Raw genomic sequence first — 17,904 nt, forward strand, 5'->3', positions numbered from 1 at the left:
TTTTATTTTGAGACAGTCTCTCTCTCTCTCTCTTGCCCAGGCTGGAGTGCAGTGGCACTCTCTGCTCACTGCAGCCTCCACTTCCCTGCTTTAAGCGATTCTCATGCCTTAGCCTTTGAGTCGCTGGGACTACAGGTGCCCACCACCATGTCTGGCTAATTTTTATGTTCTTAGTAGAGACGGGGTTTCGCCATGGTAGCCAGGCTGGTGTTGAACTCCTGGCCTTGAGTGATCCACCTTCCTTGGCCTCCCAAAGTGCTGGGATTACACATATGAGCCACCACACCCGGCCCTAAACTACTTTTTTATGCATCAGAAGTTATGTTTATTGCAGACTCAAGAATGAAAAATCATTTCCACTTTGTAATTAAAGTTTCTTTTTACACTTGACATGAAAAAACCAAGCTCATCAAATATTGTTCTATTGTAGTACTTAAGAGTAAGGTCTTAAATAAGCTAATACTATTAACAACAAAAATGCAAAAATCTTAGTATGCTTGTAACTTTTTTTTGCCATGGAAATGAAGCTTGAAAAATAGATGAGGAATGTAAGTCTTCTTGACAAGTATAGGCTCTTGCAGCTCTTCAAAAAGTCGTGGCTATTGAGAATTAGTAAATATCAAAATCTTAGTGTGTTAGGCCCCCCTGCCATTTGAAGCAGCAGATTGAAGACAAAAGAAAGTGCCAGCAATATCGTGAAATTATTCCCCAACTCTCTGGTTTGAGTTTGTTATACCATTCCTTGCATGTGATGTAGTTCACAGGAATAACCTCTCCTCCTCCTCCTCCTCTGCCAGAGATGCGCTTCTTGTCTTGACATTGCCACATGTGCTGAGTTGATCTCAGTAGTTGGTCCTTCACTGTATCTGCTTGAGACCATTTCCCAGGAAGAGCCGTTTAAAACAGCAAGGCCTGTTTCTGTTACCTCTCTGGCCCTAGTTCGCTGGCGCTTTGATGAAGCCTTTGCCCTAAGCTGACAGATCAGGCATGGGGGCTGGAGCTCTTGAGGACCCAGAGTTGCTGTGGGTCCCTGTATCTGAAACACCACCTTCCACTTTTCGTCTCTTTCTCCATTGAACCCTTCCTCGGCCTGTGAATATGGATGAGGCCCCTTTGCTAACCCAGTCGATGGTCAGGTTCGCCGTCCTCGGGCACTGTCTTGATTTCCTGCCTGTCTCCTCTCCTCTGACTTTGTTCTCTCCAAGTAGTGTTTCTCCTGTAAACTACTTGTGACTTGTTCCTCTTTCCCTTTGGTCTTGGCAGTGCTGTAGAGAATTCCATTGTCACCTCCAAAGTGGTGACATAAATCTGTGGCACCAACTCTAGCCTCCCTCTGGCACCCCAGATCCTTCAGCAGAAGACGCTTTTGGTGGCCATCCCTTCGCAAGCCACAAGCTGCCAGGGGCGGATTCGGCTCTGAGTCTCCTTGAAGCCCTGCCCCAACCTTGCCTGACATGTTGCACCCATGTGTGTGGGTTACATGAGCGTCTGTGTTCAATAATCTAGAGGTATTGATGGGCAGCTCAGGAAGCAGCAGACCCCCATATATGCAAAGATTTGGAAATGATTTAGATGTGTTCATAGGCAGCGTGTGCCATCAGGAGGAAAATAGGGCTTTTCCAGCTGTGCCTGATTTGGGGAAGATCCCTCAGATTGTTTGCTGGATGGTGCCATGGTGCTGGGCATGGCATCTGGTCTGTCTGGCCCTGTGAACAGACAGCTTCCTGGCCCTGATCCCCTGTGGTGGTCATTTGCATAGCTGGATGTTGGATCTTCTGGGAAAAGGTGTTTCCTAGAAATGATTCAGGTTCTCTGAAAAGGGCTTTATTAGGAACAACTGCAAATCAGATGGGGGCCAGATGTAGGGATCAAAGCCGTGAGTAATTTACTGTTGGACTGTGTGAGGAAGACATGGCCTGAGGATACCTTTTCCTTGGAGGTGTGACCTGCTGTTTCCAAGGCTCGCTGGACATAGAGACAGGCACACTTGAGCCATTGCTTTCCTACAAACATCAGATCAGGCATCTGTGTCTGTCTCCCCCTCTGCTGCCTTGTATGCACACCCAGAGATGCTCGGCCCGGACCAAGGCAGCAGCATCGTTTCCACGATGTTTATAATGTAATCCCCACCTAAATCAGCTTCCCTGTTGAGCACTGTCCAACGGAAACATAGAGAATCACACATTTTCTAAAAGCAAGATTTTAAAAAGCAAAAAGAAATGGGTGAAATTCATTCCAATAAGGAACCACTCAGCATATCCTAAGTGTCCCTGTTCAGCACGTACACCAGTCACTCATCTGGGGCGAGGCCGCGCAGCCACTGCTTCCATCAAGGAGGCACGTTTCTGTTGATTATGGATTTGGCCACTTTTTGCTGGCAGTGTAGTCACAAGCTCACTTAACGTGGTGGAGGCCGGGTGCCATGGCTCACACCTACAGTCCCAGAACTTTGGGAGGCTAAGGCAGGTGGATCACTTGAGGTGAGGAGTTCGAGACCAGCCTGACCAACATGGCAGAAACTCTTGTTGTCTTTGCCCATCTCTGCCACCTTCTGCTCTTGGGCTCTTCTACTTTAAATCAGTTTCTGTTTTCTTATTTTTTAGGTATCCTCTAAGGGGGAAAATAATTAAGGAAAATGTGTGGGATGAGAAGGTTGAATTCAGAGAAATGTAAGCTAACCCTCTCCTACATGGAGGAAACCAACCACAGTCGGTGGGACACATCTGAAGACCCACGGGGCAGTTACCTGGGCAGCCTCCCCACAGTCCTTGTTCCTTGGCCATCTTCTGGACGTTTTGGTAGAGGTCAGGGTCTGGCACTCACATCTTGATGCTTCCAGAGACGTTCTCTTCCACTCACACCACGTCCCGCCCATGTGTTTCCGACATGGGCCCTTTGAGCAGGGAGGCTGACGTGCTTTTCCCAGCATCGCTGCTGATTAGCCCCCGAAACTGTTTGTCTATGCAGCATCCTCCTTGTTCCACAAAGTCAGCTCCCCACCAGCCCCTCGGGGCCTCCCTTCCGGCGCCTAAGTGCTGAATCATGGTGTCCGGTCCCTGGCAGCCTTCTTGGGCTTGCAGTGCTTTCTCTCCCCACACTCTCACATTATTCTTTGTAGCCGTGACTTATAGGAAAATTCCTGAGCCCGGTCGTTCTGTCACTTTTTGGCTCTGGAGTCTTCCTGGACCCATGGACTTCAGTCCAGTTCCCACTGCTTGAGGGACGATCCTCACCCTGTTAGCAGCTGTGAGACAGAATCCAGTCACAAAGAAGTGGTTTTTAAATGGCTGTAAAAATCAGTCTCTCCACATCTGAGAATGCCACACATGAACTTAAATTGTAAAGTGTGTCCTCAGGAAAAGCTTGTTTTGGTTAGCTGCATGCTTATAATGTGCAGTTTATTCATATTTTTCTTCTTGACTTAAATGGTGAGGCCAAGGTGGGAAGAGCACTTGAGGCCAGGAGTTTGAGACCAGCCTGGGCAACATAGGGAGACCCTATATCTGCGAGAAATTTTTTTTTTAAAGAATGAGCCAGGCATGATGGTGGCACCTGTTGTCCCAGCTGCTCAGGAGGCTGAGGCAGAAGAATCGCTTGAGCCCAGCAGGTCCAGGCTGCAGTGAATGGTGATGATGCCACTGCACTTCAGCCTGGGAGACAGAGACCCTTTCTCAAAAAATAAATAGTGAATCCTACACTCTTAGGATGTTTCTTAGTACGTATCTTGCAGCCCATCTTCCTTAATAACTCTTTTGTAAGGCATTTTCAGCACAAATATGTTTTCTATTTGTTTGTACAGTAAAGTCTACATGAAATTGTGTTTGACAGTTCTGTTCATTCCTTTAGGGTGTTTTTAACTATTTGTTTTCCTTTTTTTTTTTTTTTAACTTTCTGACTTCCTTGATTTTTTGATGTGGTTTTTTTTTTTTTTTTGAGACGGAGTTTCGCTCTTGTTACCCAGGCTGGAGTGCAATGGCGCCATCTCGGCTCACTGCAACCTCCGCCTCCTGGGTTCAGGCAGTTCTCCTGCCTCAGCCTCTTGAGTAGCTGGGATTACAGGCACGCGCCACCATGCCCAGCTGATTTTTTGTATTTTTAGTAGAGACGGGGTTTCACCATGTTGACCAGGATGGTCTCGATCTCTTGACCTCGTGATCCACTCACCTCGGCCTCCCAAAGTGCTGGGATTACAGGCCTGAGCCACCGCGCCCAGTCCCTTGTTGTGGTCTTTCTAAATGAACATTTTTAATCAGTCTTCATTACCAATGTGTGGGGCCTGCAGGCGCAATGGTAATTCTCACTGTCCATGACAGTAACACAAGTCCCAGAATTACTAGGGTTTTTCTTTTTTTTGTTCCACTGTTTTTTAATTCACATAATCATTTTTTAAAATGTTTGTTGCCACCCCAAATACATCTAGATGCTCTTTGGTCTGTACTTCTTACCTAGTTGGAAGAAAATGGAGTTGACCTCTAACGGATATGTGGTTTTGGGGGAAGCTGAAAACATTCTAAAATTGACTCTCCATGTTGGTTGCACAGGTCTGTGCATGTTCTAAAAACCACTGACCTATGCTTTGTGTCAGTGAGTTATATGAAGCGTGCGCGCTCTCCCCAAGCGTCTCAACTGAAGGAATCTTACACGCTTGTCCCTGTGATTGGCCCACAGGGTGCGATCGCGAACTCGCTGACCTGCGTGCAGCTGCACAAGCGTGCTGAGAAGATTGCCGTGATGCTGATGGAGCGGGGCCACCTGCAGGATGGTGACCATGTGGCCTTGGTCTACCCCCCAGGTACAGGCAGGGTGGGCTTCCCTGAGAGATGCCGACCACTGCAGTGCACGGAGCTCCCTGACACACCCATTGGTGCCTGAGAGGGCAGTGTGCTGGCCAGGAGTCTGTGCGGTATCCAGCTGGATGCTAACCAGCCCATTGTGTCTGGCTATGACCACACATGAGCACCAGCTACATGTGCTACTGTCAGAGGCTTCAATAAATTGATGCTTTCAAAGACCTTTTTTTTTTTGAGATGAAGTCTTGCTCTGTCACCCAGGCTGGAGTACAGTGATGTGATGTTGACTCACTGCAACCTCCACTTTCCGGGTTCAAGCAATTCTCCTGCCTCAGCCTCCCAAGTAGCTGGGATTACAGGCACCTGCCACCACGCCTGGCTAATTTTTATATTTTTAGTAGAAACGAGGCTTCACCATGTTGGCCAGGCTGGTCTCGAACTCCTGACCTCATAATTCATCTTCCTCAGTCTCCCAAAAAGTGCTGGCATTACAGGCATGAGCCACCGCGCCGGCCCCTTCAAAGACTTTTATGTCTAATTTGTGTTACTAGATACCTCAGGTGGTTCACTTAATAGGCACTAAATCTTAACTAAATTCACAATTGCAAAGGTGGGCATTTCCTTAGCAAAATGATGTAGAAATTAAACCTCCAGGCTGCCTCGTCATCTCAGTCTGAAAGGATGGGAAAATGACAGTGCCCGCCAAAGCTGACAAAACCCACCAGGATGACAGAGCCTGTGAAAAGTTTTGCTGCTCGTTTACCTGTTGAACTTGTCCTAGACTGGCATTTATGCTGACAGGGGCAGTGGCCGCTAAGCAGCGTGATCTGCTTCAGTAGTGATGTTTGGTTTTCTCCTGTGTAGGAATAGACCTGATCGCAGCGTTTTATGGCTGCCTGTATGCAGGCTGTGTGCCAATAACCGTCCGCCCCCCGCACCCACAGAACATCGCGACAACGCTGCCTACCGTTAAGATGATTGTGGAGGTAACGTACCTGGGAGCTGGGCCTCCACCTGCCTGGAGATGAGTGTTGAGTTCACAGCCCGCACGCAGACTCTGACATCTCCCAGGGCAGCAGCTGGCTATGGGAGCTGGTGTGTGTGTCTGGAATCAGTCAGGACAGGAAAGGGTCTCTGCCTGCAGGAAGCCTACGGTCTGGGTATAGAGGTGAGATCTAAACTTGTACATGGAGGCAGAAGCTGGATAGTAGCTCTTACTGCAGGGTCTTGAAGTTGAAGATGCCTGGGAGAAAACAGGTCCCAAGAGAGGGTATCCCCACCATCCCTCAGGCTTCCTCACAAACTCAGCTGAGCAGACCCACCACGGGAAGACGAAGGGCTTTTTCAACAGCTCTCTCCTCAGGATTTAGAAGTTTCCTGCTCCTGTTTGAAAGTATAGATCTGTTTTCCCTTGTCTACAGCTGGAAAAGTTTCATAGGATTCCGCTGTATTTTCCTCGTTGAAGGAGGAACTACAGGGGAAAGCAATTTGGGGCAGAGAATGCCTTCTTCCGCCCACATCTGAGTCCCTTTCTCCATGGTGTTGGAGGACCCTCACAGTGGCCACTCCTGCTACAAAGTACGCACAATGTGTCTGGGCATATGTGACATTTCCAGTAGAACAGAGCTAATGGTGTGAGCAGTGAGCTCTTTTCTGTACGTGGTCATGATGCTGTGGATGCTGCTGGGCCGGGAAAGCGCAGGTGCACAGGCTTCAGGACCTGCACCCTGCCCCACATTCTGACCCAGCTCTTCTGTCACCAGACTCCTAGCTCTCTTCTACCTAAGCAAACCAGCAGGATCCAGCAGGGCTTGGGAGCCTAATCTGCTCCTGTTTGAAAGTATAGCTCTGTTTTCCTAAAAGCTACATGGTTTTAGTGTGCCTAGTGAGCAGGAGACATATGTGTAGTGAGCACCCTTTCATCCGGCTCTGTTCTCATTCTCTGATGCCAGGTGAGTCGCTCTGCCTGTCTGATGACAACACAGCTCATCTGTAAGTTGCTACGGTCCAGGGAGGCGGCGGCAGCTGTGGACGTCAGGACGTGGCCCCTCATCCTGGACACAGGTCAGTGCTTTGGCTGGAGATGGTGGTTTGCTCATGGGCCTTGCTCAGGCCAGATCTGTTGATAGCCGTGTTCTTCTCCAGATGATTTGCCAAAGAAGCGGCCTGCCCAGATCTGCAAACCTTGCAACCCAGACACCCTTGCGTATCTCGACTTCAGCGTGTCCACAACTGGGATGCTAGCTGGCGTAAAGGTGAGCAGGGCGGCTGCAGGAGGTGGCCACGGGAGGCCACTTCAGAGCATGCTGCACATGGCAAGCCCACGTGCCAACTGTCAGCACCTCTTGTGTAATCAGACTCTGAGATGTGGAAAGAGCCGTATGTCCATGTTTCATTCACAGCACGACGTGTATGATCATTTCTGTCCTTAACCAGGCTGACTGATTCTGTCCAAATGCCCCAAATGTGTTTTTATGTGAACACAGTCTCCATAGCTGACAGTAAAACACTGCACGTGTTTTCTCTCTTGATGGTTCTTAAATCTGAGTGCCCTACGATAAATCTCTGCACACTACACTTTGTTGCGTTTTAATCTGGGCACTATTAGAAATCGTCATTGGCCAGGCACAGTGACTCACGCCTGTAATCCCAGCACTTTGGGAAGCCAAGGCAGGTGGATTACCTGAATTTAGGAGTTCAAGACCAGCCTGACTAACATGGTGAAACCCTCTCTCTACTAAAAATACAAAAATTAACCGGGCATAGTGGCAGGCGCCTATAGTCCCAGCCACTTGAGAAGCTGAGGCAGGAGAATTGCTTGAACCTGGGAGGCGAAGATTGCAGTGAGCCAAGATTGCGTCACTGTACTCCAGCCTGGGTGATGACCCTCTCAGCTCAGGCGACATGCCAAATTAGCTGCAATATGAAATAAAATAATTTTTCAAAAGCTTTTGAAAAGAAATGTTTTCAGATTAAGATGACGTAATTCCTATAGGATGAAGTTAGCAGTGACACTCCTACTGTCACAGCCCAAGAGAAGCTCATGCTTCTGATCTCATGGCCCAGTTACAATCTCAGCATCTCATGTAGAGTAGATCATCAGAACTTTCTTGGCTGCTTTTCTTTTCTTTTCTTTTCTTTTTTTTTTTTTTTTGGGAGACAGAGTTTTGCTCTGTCGCCAGGTGCCAGACTGCAGTGTAGTGGCACAATCTTGGCTCACTGCAACCTCTGCCTCCCGGGTTCAAGCAATTCTCCTGCCTCAGCCTCCCAGGTAGCTGGGACTACAGGTTCACACCACCAGGCCCAGCTAATTTTTTTGTATTTTTAGTAGAGACGGGGTTTCACCATGTTGGCCAGGATGGTCTTGATCTCTTGACCTCATGATCCGCCCGCCTTGGCCTCCAAAAGTGCTGGGATTACAGGCTTGAGCCACTGTGCCCTGCCGGCTGCTTTTCTTTAACTGGTGTCCATTCTTGTTTGTCTGCTGAAGTCACATGAAGGCCCCAGTGGGTCTGAGACCCACAGCCGGGGTGATAGGAGCACCCTTCTCTTACATCATGCATGGTTGTCCACGTGCTCATCTCTGAATTCCCACCGGGCCCAGAGGGCAGGACCATGTCTCAGTCTTCTGTTCATCTCCAGCACCTAACACCATACCTGATATATAACGAATACTTTAGTATTTGCTGTGCTGAAGAGCTCAATTCTTCACTTGGAAATAGTGCTTTGCACAGAGCAGCAGCAGTTCAGGGCAGGCTTGCTCCAGTTGCTGATCTGAGTGGGTGGGTAATTTTGGAAGGCAGGATTTTACTAGCTGCTAATCCAGGGAGGCAGGAGTCTGGATGAGTATTTGATAAATTAAGTCTCATTTCTCCATTAAACAAATATTTACCTTAAAAGCAAACTAAAAAGAATTACTTACATTTTATATTCTATAAAAGTATTACGTTCCACTTTATGAATATAGTAAAGCAGTTATGAAACCCTCTCCCGGGCAGAACTTTCAACAATGATGCAGCATTTCACAGTGGGAGGACCCCCAACCCTGATTCTCTCACGTCTTGCTGGAGTGGCGAATGAAAGATGGGAGCCAGGCGTTTGGCTGGATTTCCAGTTACAAGGCTCCGTGCTGGTCCCTTTACAGTTTAGCTCTGCGCAACATTCAACTTTAGATAACTTGTGACATGTTTTAAAATGACAGAAATCAGAACCATTTTCTATGCTGCTTTAACTTCCATTTTCCTCTTAGGTTTGTTTGGCGAGAAAGCTTCTGTGAGAAAATTAATCTTAGTAATATATTTTATTGTATTTCAAATCAATCTACATTACACACGGACTGTAGTGGACTATTACAGGGATTAGGAAAGGGGAAGATGTGGAGAGCTCTTCACTGTCTGGTCAATGATGGGATGAATGGATTTTGGCCACCGTCTCCCTGCAGGGTGGTGGAGGATGGTAAAAGATGAGTGTAGGAGTACCTGGGCTCTAACTCATGTTACAGTCAGCAAAATCTTTCACTTCTGTGAGCCTTCACTTCCTGATCATTGAGATGGCGAGCCACCCAGCAGGTCTCACTGGCCACCTGCTGTACAGCAGAGGCCTTGTCCAGCCCTGGAGACACCCATGAATGAGGCAGGGCCTTGACTGGCAGAGGCAGGAGTGTGCCATGTTTCCTCTACTTGTGGGTCAGTGTGTTGGAGAGAGAGTCACACTAGAACCCCTTCCTGCATGACTTGCTGTTCAAATGCACTATTTCAACAGCTGGAATTGCTAGGTCCCAGAGGACAGGCAGTTCTGAGTGAGGTTTACTCATTGACAATGAGAACCCCAGTGAAAATATTGGCCACTCACATTCCCCAGATACAACGTAGCCCCAGCTTGGCTATAGTTGTCCCTGGTCGTAAAAACAGCCTTGGGTATTTGGTGCCAGGTATCATACATTTGTTGTTTTTTGGGTTTTGTTCTTTAAATTTTATTTAAGAGACAGGGTCTCACTCTGTTTTCCAGGCTGGAGTGCAGTGGTAATCATAGCTCACTGCAGCCTGGAACTCCTGGTCTCAAGCCATCATCCCACCTGGGCCTCCCAAAGTGTTGGGATTACAGGTATTAGCCACTGTGCCAGGCCAGCATACATTTCCTGCGGCCTTACTCTATTTTAGATGCCTTTGGGTGTCGGGCCCCATGCATTTAATGCAGCCTTATTGTCTCATAGATATCCTTGGGCATACTGTCCCATGCATTTAATGCAGCCTTGTTTTCTCACGGGTGTCTTAGGGTGTCAGGTGCCATTCAGATAACACTGCCCTGTGTTTTGCAGATGTCTCATGCAGCCACCAGTGCCTTCTGCCGTTCCATTAAGCTGCAATGTGAACTTTACCCTTCTAGAGAAGTGGCCATCTGCCTGGACCCCTACTGTGGACTGGGATTTGTCCTCTGGTGCCTCTGCAGGTAAGATTCCTCTCCATATCTTTACATTAAAAAAAAGAAATCATGCACCTTCTTCTCCAGACCTTACACCCAGTCAGGCAGCCTCAGCACTGGCCCTGTACCCCCACCCTTGCTGGAGGAGGCCTGTAGCTGACTCCTGTCCCTGTCTCTCCCTCTCCTGGTGGATTTGGCTCTTGGGGACAGAGCAGCGCCTGGGGTGACAGTCACTTTCTGCAGCAGTAGAGGAACATTTTGGAGAGTTGTCTGTGTGGACCTTTATTTCTGACAATCAGAAGACTCCCGGGCTTCGGACTTGGCTCTTATGCCTGTAAAGCCTTGTGATCGTGCTTGATCTGGGTTCCTGCTGGGCCAGCAGGCGTTGCAGCCTCTCACCTCCCTTGGGCATCACCCTAGCTGTTACTGCAGGGCCTAGGCTGGGCAAGCCCAGAGGTGAGTCCACAAGGGCTGAGTGTTCCCTGGGGCGTGCGGCACTCTGCCCAGCAGTCAGCTCGAAGCCTGGCTCACAGCAGGTGCTCCCCAGATATTTATCGGATGAATGAAGGACCAGAAAACCAAATGGATGTTTCTTGGCTTTTTTGTCTGATCATACATACTTGATCATTGTAGAAATTTTTAGAAAATACAAAGTAATATAAAGAAGAAAATGAAGCCATCAATAATCATACCACCTGATAAAGGGCATTACCGATAAATATCCACTAGCAGCATTTGAGCACATAGTCTTTCAGAGTTCATTTTCTAATTTATTAACATTTTCAAACATACTTAAGTGTAGAGCGTATCCAGCAGTACACACCAGTGACTGTCATCCAGCTTCATGTGTCAGCATTTTAGCAGTTTTGTATTTTCCACCTGTTCCTGCTCCCCACCTTTTTTAAAAAATGGGGCATATTAAAGCTAACACAAACGTATAACTTCACCGTTAAATCTTTTTTACACATACTATTTTATGAATATGCATTAATGTATTTATAAATCTGAGATGCTACAGTATGAAATTGTTTATGATTTTCCTAAAATTTATAGTGGATCTTTCTCTTCTCTTTTTTCCTTTTTTTTTTTTTTTTTTTGAGACAAAGTCTCGCTCTGTCACCCAGGCTGGAGTGCAGTGGCACAATCTCAGCCCACTGCAACCTCTGCCTCCCAGGTTCAAGCAATTCCCATGCCTCAGCCTCCCGAGTAGCTGGGATTACAGGTGCCTGCCACGATGCCCAGCTAATTTTTGTATTTTTAGTAGAGACGGGGTTTCACCATGTTGGCCAGGCTGGTCTTGCACTCCTGACCTCAAGTGATCCACCTGCCTTGCCCTCATGATCCACCATACCCAGTGGGAATTTTTTCTCATGTCTGTAAACAAACATTTTTAATGTATTCTTAATATTTAATAGTATTAAGTTGGATTAAAATGTAATCTTGTATTTTTGAAAAATACTGATATTCTAATTAGGACAATTCAGCTTCTTGAGAAAGCAGATAAAACTGAATAATGAAATATTTAATGATTTTTGCCTCAATATAAAATGCAATAATATTGTGAGTGATTTTTTTTTTTCCTTGGGAAATCGCCCAGAACATACTATTCCAGCAGCTGGGCCAAAATGGCCTTAGATAACATGCGAAGCCAGAGAGCAGAGGTCTGTTCTGAACAACTGCCCTTGTAGGGTGACCATATTTCATTTGGCAGAGTGTACAATTAAAACCAAAGCCAACAGATGGAAGACTCCTGCCTGCAGGCTCACCAAGCCTGGCTCCCCATGAAAATCAGAGGGAAAGTGTTTGTGGCAGGGAAAGTAAGTTCTCTGTGTGAACCAACAATTACAATAGACTCTTTAAGGGCTTGTCCATGTTGTGATGAACTTTAACAAGCATCTTTCCTGAAAAATATTAATAACTCAGAAGTCACAAGATCACAGTACTTTGTTGGTTGCCCTTGCAGCTGTACAAATAAATATAGCCATAAACCTTTCCATTAAAAAAAAAATCCTCTATAGAAACAGATCCCATTGGACTTGCTTAAAAAAAAAGAAAAAGAAAAAGCACTTGGGTCCTAGATGGACAATGACTAATACAGAAGTTAAAATAATAATGACTTCACTTTCCCATGCAGTTCAGCAGATCTGGAAAGAGAATTTGGCAGAAATTTGAGGAGGCCTTGTCCTAGGGGTGTACCTCTAAGAGCGCAGCAGGGTAGGGAGGGCATCTTGGTGTGGAGCAGCCACACAGGGTGCCCAAGCCCAGTTCAGAGGAGGGGAGTCCACAGAGGGGTATTCCCAGCCTGGGCTGTGGGAGCCAGGCAGGGTGCAGTGTGGGAGTCAGAGCTTGTTCCGGGAATGAGCAGCCACAGAGGGAGATGGGCTGCATGTGGGGGATTGGAAGTAAGTGCAGTCAGGCATCGTTGGGTGATGGGGATGTGTTCCACTTGGGTGATTTCACTGTTGTGCAAACACCGAGTGTGCTTACACAGACCTGGCTGGGACAGCCTGACATACCCAGGCTGCAGTCATGTGCAGTGTGCCAGTGCACTGACTGCTGTGGGCCATTGTAATGCAATGGTAAGTATCTGTGTATCTAGACATATTCAAGCACAAAAAAGGTACAGTAAAAGTAAGGTCCAGAAGGTTAAACTCACTGGGTGGGTCAGTGAATAAGTGGCACCTGGACATGAGGGCTCAGGACATTACTGCACACTACTGTAGCCTCTATAAACACCAGAATGCTTCGGCTACACTAAGTTCATCAAAAATGCCTATAGTTCTTCAATGATAAATTAGCCTTAACTTACTGTAACTTTTTAATTTTATAAACGTTTTAATTTTTAAACTTTTTGACTCATCTATAAAAACACTTAGCTTAAAACACACATAATACAATTATACAAAAATAATTTTTTATGTCCTTACTCTATAAATTCCTTTCTATTAAATTTTAAATTACATTTTAAACTTTTCGTTAAAAACGAATACACATGCATGCACATATCAGCCTAGGCCTCTGCAACACACATACACACACATGTGCACATGCACACACACACCAGCCTAGGCCTCCACAACACACGCATGCACTCACGCATGCACACACACACAGCTGCCTAGGCCTCCACAACACACACACACACACAGCTGCCTAACACAGCTGCCTAGGCCTCCGCAACACACACTACTGCCTAGGCCTCTGCAACACACACACAAACTGCTTAGGCCTCCACAACACACACACACACACACACACACACACACACACACACAGCTGCCTAACACAGCTGCCTAAGCCTCCACAACACACACAAACTGCCTAGGCCTCCGCAACACACACAAAACTGCCTAGGCCTCCACAAACACACACACACACACACACACACACACACACAGCTGCCCAGGCCTCCACAGGGCCAGAGTGTTCAGTGTCACTGCCTTCTTCTCCACGTCTTGTCCCACTGGAGCATCTTCGGGTCAGTATGTGCATGCAGCTGTCACCTCCGAGGATAACAATACCTTCTTCTGGAAGACCCTCCTGAAGGACCTGCCAAGGGTCTTCTACAATTAAGTTTCTTTTTTATAAGTAGTAGTATGCTGTAAAATAACAACAACAAAAAAAAACAGTAAATTCATAAACCAGTAACACAGTTGTTTATCATCACAGTTAAGTATTAGGTTGTGTACATAACCGTATGTGCTCATCAAAAAGCTAATCTACCATGCCCTAGTAGGCTTCATTCCCAAGATGCAAGGTTGTATCATATACATAGCAATAAATGTGATTCATCACATGAACAGAACTGAAGACGTGATTGTATGTCCTGTGCTTTTATGTGACTGGCAGTACAGGTTTGTTTAGACCAGTATCACCACAAATGTGAGTAATGTGGTATGCCGCAATGTCTATAGGCAGTAGAAATTTTTCAGCTTCATAATAGTCTCATGAGACTACCATCGTACATGGACCCATCCTTCACTAAACCATTGTTATCCTGGTACCACAGGAGTGCTAATTTTACACTTTTTATAGAGATGGGTTCTTGCCATGTTGCCCAGGCTGGTCTTGAACTCCTGGGTTCTAGCCACCCTCCCACCTCAGCCTCCCAAAATGTAGGAATAACAGGCATAAACCACCACACCCAGCCTCCAAAACCATTTTTTTTAATTAGCCAGGTGTAGTGGTGTGTGCCTATGGTCCCAACTACTTGGGAGGCTGAGGTGGAGGATCACTTGAGCCTGGGAGGTTGAGGTTGCAGCGAGCTGAGATCACGCCATGGCACTCTACCTGGGTGACAGAGCAACACCCTGTCTCAAGAAATAAAAATTGAAACAGATTGTAACACTTTGGGTAAAATAGGAAATTTTCCAACTATTCAGATAGAAATAGATGAGCAAATTCAAAGCTTGATGAGAAATGAGAATTTATATAGTAGCCATCCACAAAATAGTTAGAGGAAAGAGGCTTCACAGTGGAAAAGCGTGAACCAGGTGGTCCAAGCAACCTCAGTGATGGTGAATCCTGCATTACGTGGTGTGAGATGGGGAAAGCAGTGTCGCTCCCGCAATACTCCTGCCAAAGATGCCTACCCTGGATCTCCCCGTGTGGAAACATTGGCCACCCAAGCTAGGGGACTGGACAGTGCACCTGCCTAGAATTACTTCACAAAGCCTGCTGTTGGGAGAGTCATGAAACATCCAGAAACTTGCTCTGGGCAGAGGGAGGCTGAGAGTTAACCACTTGCTCGCAGTGTGCCTGTGCAAACAGGACCCTTTTGCTATAGAGTATGTAATCAGGGACAGCTGGAGAAACTGGAATAGGGTCTGAGCTGGGATAGAAGGAATGTTGGTTTTCTGGTTTTGATGGCTAAGTTGTTTCTGGAGGAAAATATACTTGTTTGTTGGAAATACCCCTGAAGTGTCTGGGATTGAAGGGCATCGAGTCAATGACTCACCATCAGATAATTCAAGGAGAAAAAATTATTTTAAATGTACTTGTAACTTTGTGATTATTTGAAAGTTTTAAGTGACACACATAATGTATGTGTCCTCATCCTAAAGCTTTCTTCTGTCATAGAGGATTGTTTATCTGAAAATCATGAATGTAATGGAATTGTTTCAAAATATTTTTAAGATTATACCTGTTTTTAAAAATTGTGTCAGATAGCCCATAATCATGTATTGGAAGATTCAATATTATTAAGATGGTGGGGGAGCTTCCAAGATGGCCGAATAGGAAGAGCTCTGCATGCAGCTCCCAATGAGATTGATGCAAAAGGCGAGTGATTTCTGCATTTTCAACTGAGGTACCTGGTTCATCTTACTGGGACTGGTTGGACAGTGGGTATAGCCCAAAAAGGGTGAGCTGAAGCAGGGTGGGGGGTCGCTTCACACAGGAAGCACAAGGAGCTGGGGACCACCCTCTTCTAGCCAAGGGAAGCCATTAGGACTGTTTCCTGTACTCCCACCCAGTTACTGCACTTTTCCCACAGTCTTCACACCCGCAGACCAGGATAGTCCCTCCGGTACCTACAACTCCAGGGCCCTGGGTTTCCAGCACAGAACTGGGAGGCCATTTGGGCAGACACCGAGGTAGCTGCAGTAGGTTTTTTTGTTTTTATCATACCCCAGTGATGCCTGGAACACCAGTGAGACAGAACTGCTCACTCCCCTGGAAAGGGGGCTGAAGCCAAGGAGCCAAGTGGTCTGACTTGCCGTGTCCCACCCTCATGGACACCAGCAAGTTAAGATCCTCCACTGGCTTGAAATTCTTGCAGGTAGCACAGCAGCCTGAGCTTGACCTGGGACGCTCGAGCAGGTGGAGGGAGGTGCGTCCGCCATTGCTGAGGCTGGAGTAGGCAGTTTTAACCTTACCGTGTAAACAAAGCCACCAGGAAGTTTGAACTGGGCTGGCCCTCCACAGCTTGGCAAGGCCACCGCAGGCAGACTGCTTCACTAGATTCCCTTCTCACTGGGCAGGGCATCTCTGAAAAAAGGCAGCAGACCATCAGGGCCTTATAAATAAAGCTCTCATTTTCTTGGAACAGAGTACCTGGGAAAAGGGGTGGTTGTGGACACAGCTTCAGCAGACTTAAACTTCCCTCCCTGGCAGCTCTAAAGGGAGCAGGAGATCTCACAGCACAGCGTTTGAACTCTGATAATGGACAGACTGCCTACTCAAGTGGCCCCCTGACCCCTGTGTAGCCTGACTGGGAAATACCTCCGATCAGGGACTGACAGATACCTCATACAGGAGAGCTCTGGCTGGCATCTGGCAGATATCTCTCTGGGATGAAGTTACCAGAGGAAGGAACAGGCAGCAATCTTTGCTGTTCTGCAGCCTCTGCTGGTGATATCCAGGCAAGCAGGGTCTGGAGTGGACCTCCAGCAGACCTGCAGCAGAGGGACCTGACTGTTAGAAGGAAAACTAACAAAGAGAAAGGAACAGTTTAAACATCAACAGAAAGGACATCCACTCAGATCCCATCCAAAGGTCACCAACTTCACAGGCCAAAGGTAGATAAATCCACAAAGATGGAGAGAAACCATTGCAAAAAGGCTGAAAATTCCAAAAACCAGAGTGCCTTTTCTCCTCCAAGGTATCACAACTCCTTGCTAGTAAGGGAACAAAACCGGATAGAAAATGAGTTTGATAAATTGACAGAGGCAGGCTTCAGAAGGTGGGTAAAAACAAACTTCTCCAAGGTAAAGGAGCATGTTCTAACGCAATGAAAGGAAGCTAAGAACCTTAAAAAGGTTAGACGAAATGCTAACTAGAATAACCAGTTCAGAGAAGAACATAAACGACCTGATGGAGCTAAAAAACACAACACGAGAACTTTGTGAACCATACACAAGTTTCAGTAGCCAAATTGGTCAAGCAGAAGGATATCAGAGATTGAATATCAACTCAGTGAAATAAAGTGAGATGGCAAGATTAGAGAAAAAGGAATGAAAAGAAATGAAAAAAGCCTCCAAGAAGTATGGGATTATGTGAAAAGACCAAATCTACATTTGATCAGCATACCTGAAAGTGACAGAATGAAACCAGGTTGGAAAACACTCTTCACATTGTTATCCAGGAGAACTTCCCCAACCTAGCAAGGCAGGCCAACATTCAAATTCAGGAAATACAGAGAACACCACAAAGATACTTCTTGAGAATAACAACCCCAACATGTAATCATCAGATTTCACCAAGCTTCAAATGAAGGAAAAAATGTTAAGGGCAACCAGAGAGAGAGTCTGGGTTACCCACAAAGTGAAAACCATTTGACAAACAGTGGATCTCAGCAGAAACCCTACAAGCCAGAAGAGAGTGGGGGCCAATATTTAACATTCTTACAGAAAAGAATTTCAACAAGAATTTCATTTCAACCCAAACTAAGCTTCCTAAGTGAAGGAGAAAATAAAATCTTTTACAGATAAGCAAATGCTAAGTGATTTTGTCACTACCAGGCCTGCCTTACAAGTGCTCTTGAAGAAAGCACAAAACATGGAAAGGAACAACTGGTACCAGCTACTGCAAAAACATACCAAATTGTAAAGAACACCAATGCTAGGAAGAAATGGCATCAACTAATGGGCAAAATAACCAGCTAGCATCATAATGGCAGGATAAAATTAATATATAACAATAATAACCTTAAATGTAAATGGGCTAAATGCCCCAACTAAAAGATACAGACTGG

At 46.4% G+C, this 17,904-nt stretch overlaps 1 protein-coding gene across 17 annotated transcripts in view; it reads left to right on the forward strand.

Moving 5' to 3' along the window:
• The window catches only part of DIP2C (DIP2 acetate--CoA ligase C (putative)), a 387,622-nt gene that overhangs the window by 315,262 nt on the left and 54,456 nt on the right, over nucleotides 1-17,904 (forward strand). For all 17 annotated transcript variants that reach the window (XM_035252738.3, XM_035252740.3, XM_035252739.3 and 14 more), the window contains 5 exons: nucleotides 4,669-4,792; nucleotides 5,655-5,776; nucleotides 6,743-6,854; nucleotides 6,936-7,045; nucleotides 10,108-10,238. In XM_035252738.3, the coding sequence (XP_035108629.1) occupies nucleotides 4,669-4,792; nucleotides 5,655-5,776; nucleotides 6,743-6,854; nucleotides 6,936-7,045; nucleotides 10,108-10,238 (599 nt within the window). The remainder of the gene's footprint in view (nucleotides 1-4,668; nucleotides 4,793-5,654; nucleotides 5,777-6,742; nucleotides 6,855-6,935; nucleotides 7,046-10,107; nucleotides 10,239-17,904) is intronic.

Source organism: Callithrix jacchus, chromosome 7 (assembly GCF_049354715.1).
Source record: "Callithrix jacchus isolate 240 chromosome 7, calJac240_pri, whole genome shotgun sequence".
Lineage (NCBI taxonomy): Eukaryota > Metazoa > Chordata > Mammalia > Primates > Cebidae > Callithrix > Callithrix jacchus.